General features: G+C 40.8%; 1 protein-coding gene across 5 annotated transcripts in view; it reads right to left on the bottom strand.

The window, feature by feature from the left end:
* Positions 1–1,558: 1,558 nt before the first annotated feature.
* Positions 1,559–15,920, bottom strand: part of ARHGEF10 (Rho guanine nucleotide exchange factor 10) — a 114,383-nt gene continuing 100,021 nt past the window's right edge. For 4 of the 5 annotated variants that reach the window (XM_044417807.1, XM_044417789.1, XM_044417798.1 and 1 more), the window contains 2 exons: positions 4,254–4,376; positions 1,559–2,707 (listed from right to left, as the gene is read on the bottom strand). In XM_044417807.1, coding sequence (XP_044273742.1) covers positions 2,208–2,707; positions 4,254–4,376 — 623 coding nt within the window. In that variant the 3' untranslated portion in view covers positions 1,559–2,207. The remainder of the gene's footprint in view (positions 2,708–4,253; positions 4,377–15,920) is intronic. The other variant, XR_006413513.1, reaches the window with a different exon arrangement.

Here is a 15,920-nt window from a genome sequence, read left to right on the forward strand (position 1 = left end):
GTAGAAGTGTGAGCATTTCCCATATTCTCTTTAACAGATATGAGCAGACTTCATGTTTGGAGGATCTACTCTGCCTTTGTACCCTAAAACCCCAAAACGAATTGGAGTCCTGTGCAAAGCAGTGGCTCGTGCGGGATGCCAATTACTCACTGCATCCCATGTGCTCTACAGTGAAATTATCCTCATGTACAGAGTTCAAATCTACTTTGACTTATTACAGATCAGGGATTCTGAAGCCTAATGTACACTTCTTTAAAGCCTTTCTGTTGTTGATATTCTTAAAACCTGCGTGAGTCAGAAACCATGCTGCAAATACTCCAGTGGTCTACTATCTTCTGTCTGCTCCTGTTCTGTCCCTGGTAAAATAAATCCACATTCCTGGCTTGTCAATTGGTTTTCTGCCTTGGCCCATCATCTGCTGGTTTAAGATTATTAGCAAATATCAAGCTAAATGTACACATGCAATTAGCCAAAAATACATCCTCCCATGATAGGCCTTCCCGACAGATACTCACCCTACACCAAGAAGTGAATGAGTTGAGACTAGATGAGTCTAGCTTCAGCAGCACCACCACTGTGATCTAATTTCTTCCGGTGCGTGGATTACTTATTGCTACCGTACATTGCCATCAGCTCCTTGTAAATCCTCAAACCTTCTACCCCATCCCATACTAGAAGTGAGTCAGTACTAGCCAACTGCTGTGCTTCTTTTCACGGTCCGCCCCCCCCCCCCACCCAAAACAAAAATATCCTGAGCTGGTGGCAGTTGTGACAGCCTTAAGATGATCTATAAATGACCACACCATGCAGATGAGCTCTGCCTAGTCTCAGGCTCCAAAGCATCAGGCAGCACGCCCAGCTCGTCAGCTGACTACCAGCCCTAGTAGCATCTATTCAGAGCAGCGGAAGCAGCGTGGGGACTGGAGGAGGCATGCCCCAGGATTGCAATAGCTGGCTGCAAGCCTCTACAATAATCACCCAAGAGCCGTAATCGCACTGGAGAAGGCTGCCTTGCCTGTGTCTGAATCCCAGGTATCTGTGGCATTTGCGAAGGCTGAAAGAGAGCATATGCCGCAAATGGAACAGGATTCTGTATCTCATTCCAAGACTTTTGTGTAGCTTGCCAGAAGGCATTTTTCCCCCACAGATAAATGACAGTGGGTTTTGCCTGTAGATATGAAGTTCCCTTTCAACAGGCAATGACATATTTGCGTAGGATTATGAATTCTGTTAACTTACAGAGCATCATGGCCTATTAATGGTATAGGTCACTTCATTTTGCTACTTATGTTTCTTTGATTCCCACCCTCCTGCCATGTTAATTAAAATGTATATGCTTTAGACAAAAATGGTGCACACTGTACTGTCAGCAACATTGTACTGTTTCGGTGTTCATTTAATACATATATATGAATAACTCTTGGTACCTACTAAAAATCTGCATTCAGTGTAGGGATTTCCCCCCTAGCAATTGGGAATGACAAGACAGTGTAAACAAAAACAAAACAAAAAATGCACATACACACAAATGATTTTAGTAAAAAGTGTAAAACCTATATATCATATTTCAACATTTATTTTCTGCAACATTTATTTTAAATACTAAACATTAAAATTAGTTTTAACTGTTTCTTTCAAAGGATATAAATTTAAGGTTGTATTTAACCAAGCTATATATTTTTTTGTTTTTGTTTTGCCTAACTCTTCATTGAGGAAATATATTACATGTTTCTTGACCCTCTAGAATTAAGCTAGTGTATAATTATTGTTCAAAAATGTTTGGTAAAAAGAACAGAACTACAATACCCAAGAAATATCCATCAATGGGATGCTAGTCGATCCTTTCCCTCATTTAGTGTTATCAAGCCCATAAAATTTGAATATAAATAATAATGGCAAAATTGTAAAAAATACCTTTAAAAATCATATTTCTGTTACAGAACTTCAACCATTCATTAAACATTTTCAAATTCAGTTCTGAAAGACATTTCTTAGGATAGCTTTAGGAAGATTAAACAAGTAGGCCACCTCACCAACCTCAACATATACTAGTTATGAGTAGACTTTTGCAAGAAGTGGCATTTAACGAAGAACTCATTCTGAGATGATGACACCAGAATTCTCTTCTGAAGAAGCTTCATCATAATAAAATTAGACTTTCTAAATTAAAGCAGATGTCTTTGACAAAGTCACACTGGGTCAGGATTTTAGATCTTTAATAGTGGAATCTGCCAAACCATCACAGACGAAACTAGTTCATCTGGTCGCTGCTGCTTAGACTTCTTGTTGACTCTTCTGTGTCCCTGTCCTCCAGAGATGACTAAGACAGAGATTGCTTTCCCTTCTTTAGAATGGCGTTTCCTACTCTGGTTAATAGAGACTTCTTTCAAAAGCTCATAGATGGCACTCTCCTCAGGCTTGTGTTCAGTTGTGCTTGATGTCAGAGACCCAGAAGAGGAAGACAAGTCACTTCTTTGAGCAATGGATCCTACAGAACCTCCCAGCCAAATAGCACTTTCATTTGGGTTGCTTAGAGAACTAGGCCTCTCATTCTGAACAATATTCTTTTGATCTTCATCTTTCAGTCCGGAATGAGGACGATTCAAACTATGCCTGGATTTGCTTTTGCTTCGCTTGTTTGTCACAGAGGCCATTACAAGAAATTTAACAGGGCCATTATGCGCATGGTGGGAGACCATTCCTCTTCCTACAGCCAAAAGGAAAACAAACAAAAAAACTTTATTAGAAAGAAGAATTAATTATCTTGGCCACCAGCCTTTCACTCAATCCTGAGCATGTTTTAAAGAGAGGACGCCTGTACAGGGAACATTCCTGGAGAGCGAGCAAAAATATTACCAAGGTGTAGTATTTCTTTCCAGATTTTTATGTCAATTTGGGTTTAGGGACCATCTCCCTTGTGGTTGCACATTACAAGCATTTGAGGAAACACAGTTTGACAATTTACAACAGTTTAAACGTGGTTCCCTTGGCTTCAGTTCCTATCATCTCCACCCAGTATGGTTTATGGTCAGGTTGTAGTCCAAAACATCTGGAGGGTACCAAGCTGGTTCACCAGCTCTAGAAATTAAATATACCATGGAAGGGACCTCTTAATACAGAAACTGATTTTGGCCAGCATCCCATAACAAGGTTGAGTTCCTGACTACTTTCTTTTGACTCCATCTCCACTCATTAGATCAAATAGATCCTTGCCATCTATAAAAACTTGTACATCACTTTCCTGCTCTTGTTGAGAAAGATTCAGTCTGTGTTCCTAGTTCTCTTCCCATAGTTGTGATCTTTCCCTGGTGTTACCCTTCCAGCCTGCTTACCTAGGCCTCATTTTACACATGCAAAAGAATAATACTGTTGATTCTAAAATGTACCGCACCACTGCAAGTTGCAAGTGGGCAATGTTTCTCCCTATAAACAAATCCCCAGGAAACAGAAAATAAGCACATCATGATGGATGTTCTCCTGCTGCACTTGTTTTCTATTTGCAGGGATTTACACAAGCATTAGAAAACCATTAACTGTTCACAGCAGTCCATATGCCCACCTCAGTCTACGACACATGTAGACCAAGACCTTTCTTCAGTCTTTCCAGAAACCTTCCCTTTCTTCCTATAATCTCCCTGAGGAATAATGAATGTAAATAAAAGTAAAACATATTGGGAGTGTTTGGCAAAGTAGCCTGTTATACTGAAGTTAACTTCTGGCTCTAGAACTAATCTGTAAAAACGAGAACGTGCAGAACTGACACTGACATACAGTTCATGCTTGTTCTCTGTTTTCATAACAGTATGAGTAAGAGAATCAGCTGAGTTGTTTTAGCTGGCATTTCCCTGTATCCGCATTGCTGGCTTTGTCCACAATCTACTGTCAAATACCTCATTTCAATAACCTTACATCACATTTGCTGCATACTTACAGGTTAGTGCAGGCAACAGTGAAAAGACTGCTAATGGTACTTGCATGCCAGATGAATGCTTAAATCATTCAGGATCCCGAACGGCAATGGCATTTATTCCACAAAGTATGTTATTACTGTGGTAGGCTGAAGTACAACTATAGCATTTTAAACTACAGACATTTGGCAAGCTGTCTCTTTACTCGTTAATATATGATCTGCTCTTTAAAAGCAGTTGACCAATAGTAACAACCAATTATGCTGAAATCAGAGTTAGTGGTGGGAGGGGGGGTTAGGGCTGACTGTCTGCTTGACTGAATTGCTTCTTAAATATTCTACTTACCAGTTACTTTTGGGATTCCCTGCAAACGAGGAACTGGGAGTGCTACTATAATCCCCAGATTTGTTCCAACCAGTAGTAAGCCATGGCATACTAGGAGGCTGGTCACAGAAACACGTTGCTGTCCTGCAAAATTGAGAGGGGATGGAATTACTCCAAAACTAGTATTCTTGCTATTACCAAACTGTCCCTACTGCAAGCAGTTTTAAGATCTTTGCTTTATTAATTTCTTTAAGCAGGTATCTATACTTTGCTTTGGTCTTAAATAAAATACAATAAATGGATCAATACCACTAGTTAGCATTTGATAAAGAGTCATCAGCCCAACCCTTGTATTATTCAATGTTTATCCAATCTAATCTATCTATATTTCAAGATGTGACTTAACTAAAGTAGGAATCAGAAATGCCTTTACATATAGTTTTTTTAAGTACCCAACACTAAGGTTAAAGAAAAGAGTGTATAGTGATGGGTTTGCTGTTTCTTAAATGTGTATATTGCCTACTTTTCTAATATAATTAGCATTATGTGTGGCATTCTGTAGATCAGCCTTCCCCAACCTGGCACCCTGCAGGTGTGTTGGACTACAACTCCAAGTTTGCTGGTTGGGCATGGTGGGAATCAAAATCCAACACATCTAGAGAGGACCAGGGTGGAGATGCCTTGGCTTGCAGATGCTGGGAAACATCATCCAGAACAACTGGAGGCTATGTGGGTGAGTGCTTTCCATTTACCATACTAGAGAAATCATTAGTATTTTGACTGTGGAGTCAACAGTATGCTGATGACACCCAGCTCTACCTCTCTTTTACATCTAATCCAGGTGAGGCAGTGGCTGTGCTGAACCGGTGTCTGGCTGGTGTGATGGGCTGGATGAGGGCCAATAGATTGAGACTTAATCCAGACAAAATGGAGGTCCTGTTAGTAGGCAGTTGAGCCTTCCAGGTAAGTGATTTTAGCTCTCTTCTGGATGGGGTTGCACTCCCCCTAAAGGACAGGGTGTGCACTTTGGGAGTGCTCCTCAACCCAGAGCTGTCCCTGGAGTTCCCAGTGGCTGCTGTGGCCAGAAGCACTTTCCTTCAGCTTCAGCTGATTCATCAGCTGCGCCCTTACCTAGGCAGAGCCTAGCAGCAGTGATCCATAATCTTGTAATCTCCGGATTGGACTATGAATGCTCTTTATGTGGGGCTGCCCTTGAAGATGGTCTGGATACTTCATTTGGTTCAGAATAGAGCAGCCAGGATGTTAACAGGGATCAGCAGATGTGCATGTATTAATGCTGGTCCTTTGCCATCTACACTGGCTACCAATTGAAGTCCAGGTCCAATTTAAGGTGTTGGTGATGACCTCTAAAGCCCCAAACAGGTTAAGACCTGGATATCTGAAGGAGCATCTCCTTCCCTATGTGCCTGCCCACCCCTTAAGATCTGGGTCAGAGGTCCTTCTTCGGGAGCCCTCCTTGAGGGAGATTAGGAGAGTGGCTACCCAGAGAAGGGTCTTCTTGGCAGTAGCACCTCAGTTATGGAATACGCTCCCCAGAGAGGTACACCTAGTGCCAACACTTTATTCTTTTTGGCACCTGGCTAAAACCTTTTTATTTTCCCAGTATTTTAAGGTTTAAATTGCTATGTTAATTGGGGGTTTACTGTATAGAAAAGATGCTGTGCTTTACTTTGTTTTATTGTAAAACCATCCTGAGACTACTTGGTAAGAGGACGGTATAGAAAAGTTTTAAATAAATAAAAAATAAATAAAATAAATTAATTTAGGCAACCGTAAGAATATACCTATGCATGGTTATTTGGAAATTAAAGCAGCAATCCTTGTGTGGGAACAAGACTTAGTGAATGCAATGGAACTTCCCTCTGCAAAGACATATAAAGGACTGCACTGTGTGTCTATTTTTTAGTAATGCTTCATCTAAGCATTGCTGCCTTGTACATAAACTGCAGAGATCCCTTATACAATAGTATGAATGAAGAAAAGCAATGGCACAGCAAAAGCTTCATCTGGAAGCATGGCCAACCACCTTTTAGATATTTAGCAGAAACCCAGGACTTCGACAAATGGCTACTTTTGCTCAAAAGGTTAAGGGGAGATGAAGTTAAGGGCTTAAAAAGCAGCCCTAGCACATGACAAAATAAAATGTGTGACTAAAGACTTATGCTGACCCCCAACCTTGGTCACAAATGATGACCCTGTGACATGGGTAGGTGTGCTACTTTCAGTCTCTTTTGTTCATGCCCTCAAGTACAAAATAGCATACTCCAAAATAGCATAGTCTCTCTCTTTCCTACTCCCGTTCATTCGTTGCACACTTCACCAATTATGTGAATGTGTGCTTCTTCCACAGTTGTATAATTCTGATGTCATTAAAAGAGAGAGAGAGAGAGAGAGAGAGAGAGAGAGAGAGAGAGAGAGAGAGAGAGAGAGAGTTCATGCATCCTGAGGGGCAAGTACCTTAGTTGGAGGGTAGTTTAAACATTTTCCCAACTCACTCTGCAGCATCATGTAACAGGAGATATTGTTTTGCTTCTGTTTACAGCATTAATTATAAACCAGATATCATTTTATTTTGTGGTTATAGGACATTTCTTACACATCTCTAAAGAACAAATATTAAATCCAACAATAAAATATTAATGAAAGCAGTATGCAAATTCTGAGAGGTAAAATGCCCAAGTTTTCCAACTGAATTGATCAGAGGGGAAGCCTTGAATAAAACTCAAAATAACCTCTTGCAGCCAGAAAATGAATGACACAGAGACGGTAACAGCAGGAAAGAAATGGAGGACATCACAGGAGAGTCATTAGGCCTCCTCAGTAATGCCAGAAACCCCCACCCTGAGTTGTTTGTAAAGGTCAAAATATGTAAATCTTCATTAATAAAATATTACCTTAGAATACAAATAGTTTACAGTGTTGATGCCTGCTGAAGAAGTGATTGTTCTGAATAAGTAACCTGTCACAATTTCATTAGCATATACATGTTTACACTTTGATAGCTTGTCTAAATAATCACATATTTTCTTTTATATTTTATTCAATATGTAGCCTTCCCACATTTTCCCAGGAAGAAATAACATAATTATGGAATTCCATCATATTGTTTAAAAATCAGGTAGGCAGGCTATTTCTGAACTCTTGCCAATAGCAGGGGTACACATGGAAATGGATTTTAGTTAAAGACACATCCGTTACTGATTATGGGTGCTCCCAGATGGAGCGGTCCTAACACTAAATTATGCAGCTCTCCTGTTTGGCTCCAAATTGTAAGGTCTAAATTATGTAAGCCAAATCCGATCTACATAAAGCCCCTTCCTCTCTAAAACTAGAGTCCTCTGTGTAGTTAAGCCACTCAGATCCAATGACAACCAAACTACATATTTATAAGAGTGCAGTAGTTTGATCTTCCAACTGATTTGTGTTTGCTCTAAGTCAGCTGTTGTGGGGCAGGGGGTGAGAACTGCTGATTTCTTCAGAGCAGATGTGGGTCAGAAGTGATGGTTAAACTTTTTCCCAGTGCAAATTGTAATCTTTTCCCAAGCTGATGTTTCCCCTCCACTGGGAAAAATACCAAGGAACCTGTGCTTTTCTGCTGCCAAACAGCAATGAGGCTGGGGGGAGGCATTTTAATAGGAAGCATGGCACGCGTGGGGGGGAGGGGAGCTAGCCACCTGCACAGCTGTGCTGAAGACATTGGCTGCACACACACACACACACACACGCACACTCACACTCCCATCAGCATTTCTGGAAAAAGCAAATAGGAGCTCATTCAGCCCCTTGGTATTCAGTCCCTCCTTCCACACTGTGTGAAGATGCTCTCCTTCCAGGCTGTTCCACAGAGGGGTTCCTCGCAGGGAACAAACGGACAGACCCATACGGGATCTATTCTTTCTGTGTCTGAATGCAGGGCCGCAAACCTGCTGGCAAGGCTACATACTGCAACCTCATGATAGAAACAGAGCACATCAAAAGGGGCCTCCCAGGCCATCTAGTGTGACCCTCAGCTCCAGCCAGCTTTGCTCATGATCTGCTCATGACTGGGCAAATAGGAGGGGAAGCCACATGGACTCCCCACTCACGCAAGGACAGGGTAATCAAGGTATGGATTTCCAATATAATATACATTTGGTCCTAATTTTGGCAGGTCTAATTAAAAAACTGTGCATAGTGCTACATTCATATAATTAATGTGATGCTTGTTGGGCTCTCTGCCCTTCTTGAACCCCCCCCTTAAAAAAAAAATACAGCAGCATCTATGAGGTAGGCATGCTGCAAATGAAAGTTTTGGCTCTTGTGCCATCTTTATTTCCAAGATATATCTTTGGACCACACAGGTAAACATTACTTGAAGCATGCCCAGCCACTCAGAAAGAGGAGAGAGAGAGAAAGAGGTATGCCAGCAAGAAATTCCGTCTACTACTTACATTTTCTCAGGCAGGCACATATATGAAAGCGTATTCTGTTGTATTTCACTGTCCAGCTCTTTGCTGCCTATCAGCCCCCACCCTCACTTGATAATCAGAATTTCCATGGTAAATATCTTCCTAAAGGAAACAGTTGGTGGTAGAGATTTACTATAGCTAGTCTCCAACAATTTTTGACAGGAGTAAAGACACAGAGGATCTATATAAAAACTTGAAGTTGTGCTTCCCCCTACCCCCAGCTGCCAAGAACTGAAATCAAAAGCCCATAATATCTTTCGTATAAAATTATGTGCTTGTCTTTTGTCTGCACTGTCTGCATATCCTCTGGCCTCTTGTTGATCTTCAGTACTTTGATGAAATGACCTTCTTGGGTTGGGTGGAGGAAGGCCCAAGGCCTGTCATGGCACCCCAGGACTACAGAGTGTCTAAATGAAGGCTTGCATCAGTCAAATAACATTGCTTCCACATGTGAAAATTGCAAGTGATTAGCCAGCAATCTAACATCTTGAATGCAGAAGGCAAGCTTGAGAATAAACAATAGGAAGTGAGGTTAAACGGAAATACCCTACTCTTAAAATGATGGAACAGTTGGGAAATGAGGAAACACCTGTTCTGGGATGTGAACATCTAAAACATATAATGGATGTAAGATGGCAAATGAATAATTTCTTTGTATGTTTTTAGATAATGGCATGTGGTTAGAGAGTGTGCAGCTTCATGAATTTTCTATCTGTTGTTCTAGGAACTGCTCTTGATTGGTTCAGATTATGATCATCAGCCATTCACACTGAGCTCTTGTGGGATAAACAGGACTCAAACTAGGACTCCTGGGCAGCCACATAGCTGCAACACAGCCTTCATGTTCACTTACTTCATTAAAGCCACTAATTTTAATAGCATTTCAAAAAGGATCTTTGACTCAGTTGCTCCTTTGACACAAAGGTGGCAAGAGCATCGGTATGCACACAAAATAACCCCCCTGGATTTTTTCAGGGCTCTGTAGAATTTTGGCCATTCTTACCCTGATGGGCTATATAAACATTACTTATACTCCAAATGGTGACTCTCTGCAGTCATATAAATACTATTTTATACAGCATAATTCACCTACTCATGCTTCTTCACATGCATTATCCCAGCAATCTTTATAATACCCTACAGAATAGCAACTTGCTTCCCAATGAAATTGCATCAAAGCTAAAACTTGGACAAGAGGCTTCTTTGTTTTCACATGAGGCGCCTGGTTCATACAACATGACAACCCATTATGGCTGATCAGCCATGGAGGGCTGTTGTGTGAAGCCAGCACAGTTCCTGAAAGGTGGCTTATTCTTCATGAGAATGCCTTGTGTTAGGGTTGTTGATGGTGACTTCTTGTATCACGGGAAACTGGCTAGGCATTGCCCGGGATGTCTAAGAACCAGACCAGAACAGCAAAACCCCTGCTACTCCTTGCAGTCTCACTCCTGCTGCTCCTTCATCCCCTCTTGGCTCTCTCTGCCTCTCCTGGTTGTTGCCATCTGCTTGTTGCTTCCCTTTGCCCCTAAAGCTCACCAATATCAAGACATGACAGCTAGCCATAGAGGGAAGGGACAAGTAGGAAGAGGAAGAGAGATTTGAAAGTGGCTGGAAGGAAGGCACTTTGCAGACTGGTGCTCCTGATTCAACGTAAAGTGAAGGTGTTCACTGATGAGAGGTGGTAACAGAGGAGGGTGACAAGCAGCAAGGGGAGGGGAGAGCCAAACGCTGGAGGAAAGGTGCTTTGGGAGTGGGTGCCTTGCGTTAAGATAAAGTGAAGTCCAGGACAAGCTCCAAAATGGAGGATGAAATGGGCTAGGACATTGACAGGTGAGGGCTATCAGTATTCTGAGCTAAATATCAAAGAATGGGTTATTCTTTGATATGGGTTAATGGGTTAAGAATGTTCCTATGCACAACAGTGAACTTGTGGTGTGTGTGGGGAGGGGGGCAACAAATTCCTGCATTCATAAGGGCTCATTTGCTAATTTGTGGTGGGGGTGAGGGTGTTTCCTTTGATAGCCAGCAATCCCAGTGGACCAATTACAGAAATGATGCTGACACACAGATCAAGGAAACAGGAAATTCTACTGCAAATGGGTACCTGGGATAAGTGCCAGGACTGGTGGTAGAACTTGGGGAGAATGAGAGGAAGAGACAAGCTACAGCAGATTCAGTTGTCTGTCAGGAGAACCGGAGGTTGTTCAGTGAACATCCAGCCTATGGCGTTTATTAGCATGGTCATTTAGTGTGAAATGCAAATCCGCCTACTGTGTTAAGTTAGGGTTAATCTCTCATGCCATTTACTGTCTGCTAGGATTCAGGTTAAACTGTTTTTTTTCCCTTCAGGGCTATGCCTAGACAGCTGAATGATCAGTGCCATTTGGGATCACAAATACTGCATTGGTAAATCTTACACTGAATACAGCTTGATTTTCCTTGCAAATCTCTCAGCATTATGAAATCATGTAGCCCTAACTTCATGTCTTTATGTCTGTAACTTTGCTCAAATCTGCCCTCTTCTTTAGACAAATTTACAATGAAAGCAGGGTGATATTTACCAGGGGTGAGAACTTACTACATTTATTGTTGCATTACTTTTTTCACTGAGTGAGGTATTGTTTTATTTTCCTATCTCCTACTAGCTTCCAGGAAACACATGTCACAGTACAAGATAAAGGATGGAAATTACTCTTTGTTACATAGGTAGGCTGTCAACAGTTGTTAGATATACCAATATTAGATATACCAATATTTTTTCCGAGTTAGCAGAATTGTCAGAAAAGAAGCGTGCTTATCAGATTTCTCTTTTGCTCATACACAAAATGATTGGCATTTCAATACATACAAAGAAAGTTTGCTGAATGAGAAAAAAATTGATCGATATATTAGGAGTCCACAGTGTTCCAAGCAAAACTCATGGCTAAACATGGGTCAGATCAGGCTAACAAGCATGACAGAAAGAAGTCAGATTCATTGTAGCCTAGAACTATACATCCTAGTCTTCCCTGCCTTGATGACCTACTGGACAAGTGGCAGAATATGCAGTGCACAGCCACCTCTTTCCCACTCTCATGAATATGCACACTAGTATAGTTCCTTATCTGTTCAGGAATTCATGCACAACTTTAATGATCACAGAGTCTGATAGGACACATCTACAGACGTGCAACAGATGCACTTAATTGTTTAAAGTATTTTCATGTCACTGCTCAACTAAAAATGCTCCTGGAGGAAGAGGTGTAATCAGCAACAGGGAAAATAAAAAAGACACTCCTTCTGCAGGCGTGGTGTCTTAAGAAGACATAACACATGAGGAAAGAGAAATGGGGAAGAAGGAGATAATTAAAATTGAGCTGTTTTTGATGCTTTTACAATTGTTATGGATAGAGCAAAGCAGATCAATCCGCTATAACACTGCTACATTTTATTTCTAAACAATTGTTTTCAGCGCAACAGCTTCATAGGAATTGTCTGAAACTGTAGAACAATGTAGTTGTACAGCTGTGGTGAAGCAGGTCTCAAGAAGCATCTTGTGGGATCTCTTTGTAAATTGCTTATGTAATTATTTGGAGGAAGAACAAGGATGGATAAACAAATACACATTTATCTGACTGCATACCCTCTTCTTTGGTATTTTATTCAGAGACTGGTAATAATGTGTTACAGCTAAACATGAACTAAAGAACTCTTTCTTTAGTTCAGGTTTAGAGGAAAGAGTCTTGTTGTCACCCTGCTGTTCTGGGATCAGTGAAACAGTCTGGACTATTTTTAAGTTTTCCAGTATTTGTGCTTTTGCAACTCCCCAGTTTGATTTCACCAGATCCAACCTCAATCTCCTTTTCTTCCACTGTGGCACAACCGAGTTAGCACAATAAGCATCCAAGCTCACAGATATTACTGCTCCAGGTTTCTATTGATAATTAAGTGTGCTATTAATGGGTGTCCTATAATTTTCAGCCTATTGCCTACTTTATCTTGGACCTGCAAATATATTTCATAATAGATATTTTATGAATGCATTCCACCCTGCTTACATATAAAATGAAGTGGATGGGGAGCAAAGTTAATCTTCTTGCCCAGCATCCCTCTGCACACCGTGGCTTTGAACAGCTCCCTCTTACCAGCTCTGAAAGTGGAAATGAGCCAAGCTGGGGGAAGAGCCAAGCTGGGGGAAGAGCCGCTGAAGGGAACAGCACCACAGGGAAGTGGGAGAGGGAGACACATACTATGCATTTCCCCTTGCACTGCCTTTCCCTGGAACAGTCTAAAATCTCCCTTTCTCCTGCTTTAGATAGGAACATGACATAGTCCACTAAGGGAAACATTACACAGCATGTTTCCATGCACTGCTGACCCATGTAGATATTCATAGGGGGAAATGAGTGATCAGGCCAGGTGGTCAACATTTGCTTTCAGAACAGGTTCCCATCTAGCCATAGAAGATTAAGGGAACAGTCCTGCACCTGAAGGGATGCTGGGTGTTGCAGGACTTCTTCTGCCTAAACATGTATAGGATTGCATTTTAATTCTTCTATGTAGGCCTCACGTAGGAGAGACTGAGAGGACTGGGTACGTTCAGCTCTGAGATGACTGAGGTGGACATGATAACCCTCTGTAAATACTATAAGTGAAAGACTGTCAGAAAGAGGAAGGTCAAGATCTCTTCTTACTGATACCAGCATGTAAGACATGGAATAATCAACTCAAGTTGTGACAAACCAGACTCAGGTTAGCTATCAGGAAAAGCTTCCTCATTGTCAGAGCAATATGACAGTGGAACCAGTTGGCTAGAAAGGTCATAGGCTCTCCCCACACTGGAGACATTCAGAAAGAAACTGGACAGCCATCTGAGTGAGATGGTGCAACTTGGTGTCCTGCAACAGCAGGGGGTTGGACTCTGGGCTTCTTGGCCCTCTCCAACTCCCCTATTCTATGATATCACTAAGCTAGGGAGAGCTTACTTAGTTTTCATTTTTAATATTAAAACATACAACACATTTGTTGATTACACAAAATAGATACTAACTTCTAATTTCAAATACAGTTCCAAAATAATGAGTACACGTGACCAATCACATTGCTAAATCTTCTTCCCCACACATTCCAATCCATTTCCCCAAAAGGGGAGGGTTATATATTTGTCTCTCTCACATATATATTAATTTCATAATTACTGCCCTATCCCAAATCCCTTAAAACTAATCTGACACAGAAGAGACAATGTTCTTTCCACAGTGTGAATTTTACAATTTTTAAGAGTTGTTCAAGGCCTTTCACAACTGCTCATTGTGAGAGAAGCACAGAAGCATCAAGGGATTGTCTATGAAGTCTGTCCCTTTGATACGTCTTGAATATAAGTCCAGGGAAAGACTAACATCTGAACCAGACTAGTAACCTTTAAGCATTAAGCACAAAGAGCACAGAAAGGGCCAGTCTGTATGTGGGAAGAAAGCATAGGTTGTTGAGAAGTACAGGAGTGAGCATGCATGGGTTCAAACACTGAGTTGCTCGTTGCCCAACAACACACAGTTCTCGGTGTCATGATAAGCAGTACAGAGAGGACGTGTCCCTGGGTTGTTTACCACAGTGGAACCAAGTAGACACTTAGAGTAACCAGCAGGCACACTTGCTTGTGCTCATCTTCTCAGCCACCCATGATTTGTTAACTGAGGGGTCTTAGGACATGCAAAAATGTGAAAAGTCAATTTCTGCATTCCTAGCCCATCAAGTTTTGAAATGCTGATCCATGGAATAAGCAATTCTAGCCATACCAACCTGCTGCTACCTAGCAACAGTTGCCGTTCTCTCTGTGTGTTCACAATGGCCACAGAGTATAGGGAATTTTAACTTAATGTGATGACTGTAAAATAAGATGTGGAGCCACTTGAAATTAGAACACAAATTTAGGAAGACTTTCTCTTTCAAATGGTGAAAAGGCATAACTTATTGTCATGATTTCCTGTATCTTTCTTTATCCCCTTTCCCAACATTAGTTATAACAAAATAAGGCCATAAGTTGCAGAACATTAATTCCTGATCTAAAGAGTCAACAGTGGAAGGAAAGGAATATCCAACCTCCAGGCAGCTAGTTAGTCTGGCTTTATGACCTGTTCTGCTACAATCTGACACAACACACCTGGGGACTGATTTCTCTTGACAAGTGTTTTGCACCCACACTGCCCCCCTAAATATTTTCTATAGAGCTTTAAAATTATTTCAGTCTCTGCCTATTTCCTCCCTTGTATTTTAAGGAAATTATATCTGTATGTCTGCATCATATGCTATTGTTTTATGACAAAGACTTTATTAAAGTAAGCCTCATCAGAAAAATTAGCAAATAAAGTATTCAGTATAGATGAAGTCCTACAGTGTCCCCAGAACAGCAATAAATTAAGATGTGTGTGAAAGCTGCATTCTTTCTGTTCTGATGCCCATTTGCTCCTTTTCACAAATAGTGTATATTACATAATGCTTTTTTCAGTGTTTTTTAAAAACTTTTCCAGGCTTTCACTAATGATACAAGTAATTTCACACAGAACTCCAACATATATGTTTAACATCAGATGAAATCCAACCATTTAATCATTTTTGCACAGTGTCTGTGGTATATAAAAGATGCTACTAAAACTTTTAAGTAATGAACCTTATATAGTAAAAAGAAAATCATTCTTCAAATAGAATTGATGCTGCTGGAATGCAGTAGTAGTGACACTTGGGGATGTGTATAATTAATCCAAGCTCTTCAACAGAAAAACATGGTTTACATTAACTTGTTTTATTGCCATGGCAATGACAGCTAAGACTAAATATTTTCCAACTACCTTTTCCTCCACTTCCATTAAACACACAGAAATGTTCACTTTTAACCGCAATATAAAAACAGTTCACCTTTCACAATAAACATTAAATCCTTCTGCACAATGAGGACAGATTAAACAAATACCCCACTAGAACTCCAGACAAGGATAGCAACGACTGGCTGGAAAAGAGCATTCAAAATGTATTTTTATTAAAATTGAGAGAGTTGATATTTTGAAGCTACTAGAAAAAGTAGAAGTACTGACAGTGGATGAGAAATGTTCTCTCATTAAGAATTGTTACATCTGCTGCTCTAAATTTAGGGGAAGATATGCCACCCAGAAATTACTTTTAAAATGGCTGGCAAATTTCTAGGTTACCAGCTGCATGTACAGCTGGATAAAGCTGAATTTGTGAG

The sequence above is a fragment of the Varanus komodoensis genome, unplaced genomic scaffold, assembly GCF_004798865.1.
Source record: "Varanus komodoensis strain SLA01 unplaced genomic scaffold, ASM479886v1 scaffold10, whole genome shotgun sequence".
Taxonomy (NCBI): domain Eukaryota; kingdom Metazoa; phylum Chordata; class Lepidosauria; order Squamata; family Varanidae; genus Varanus; species Varanus komodoensis.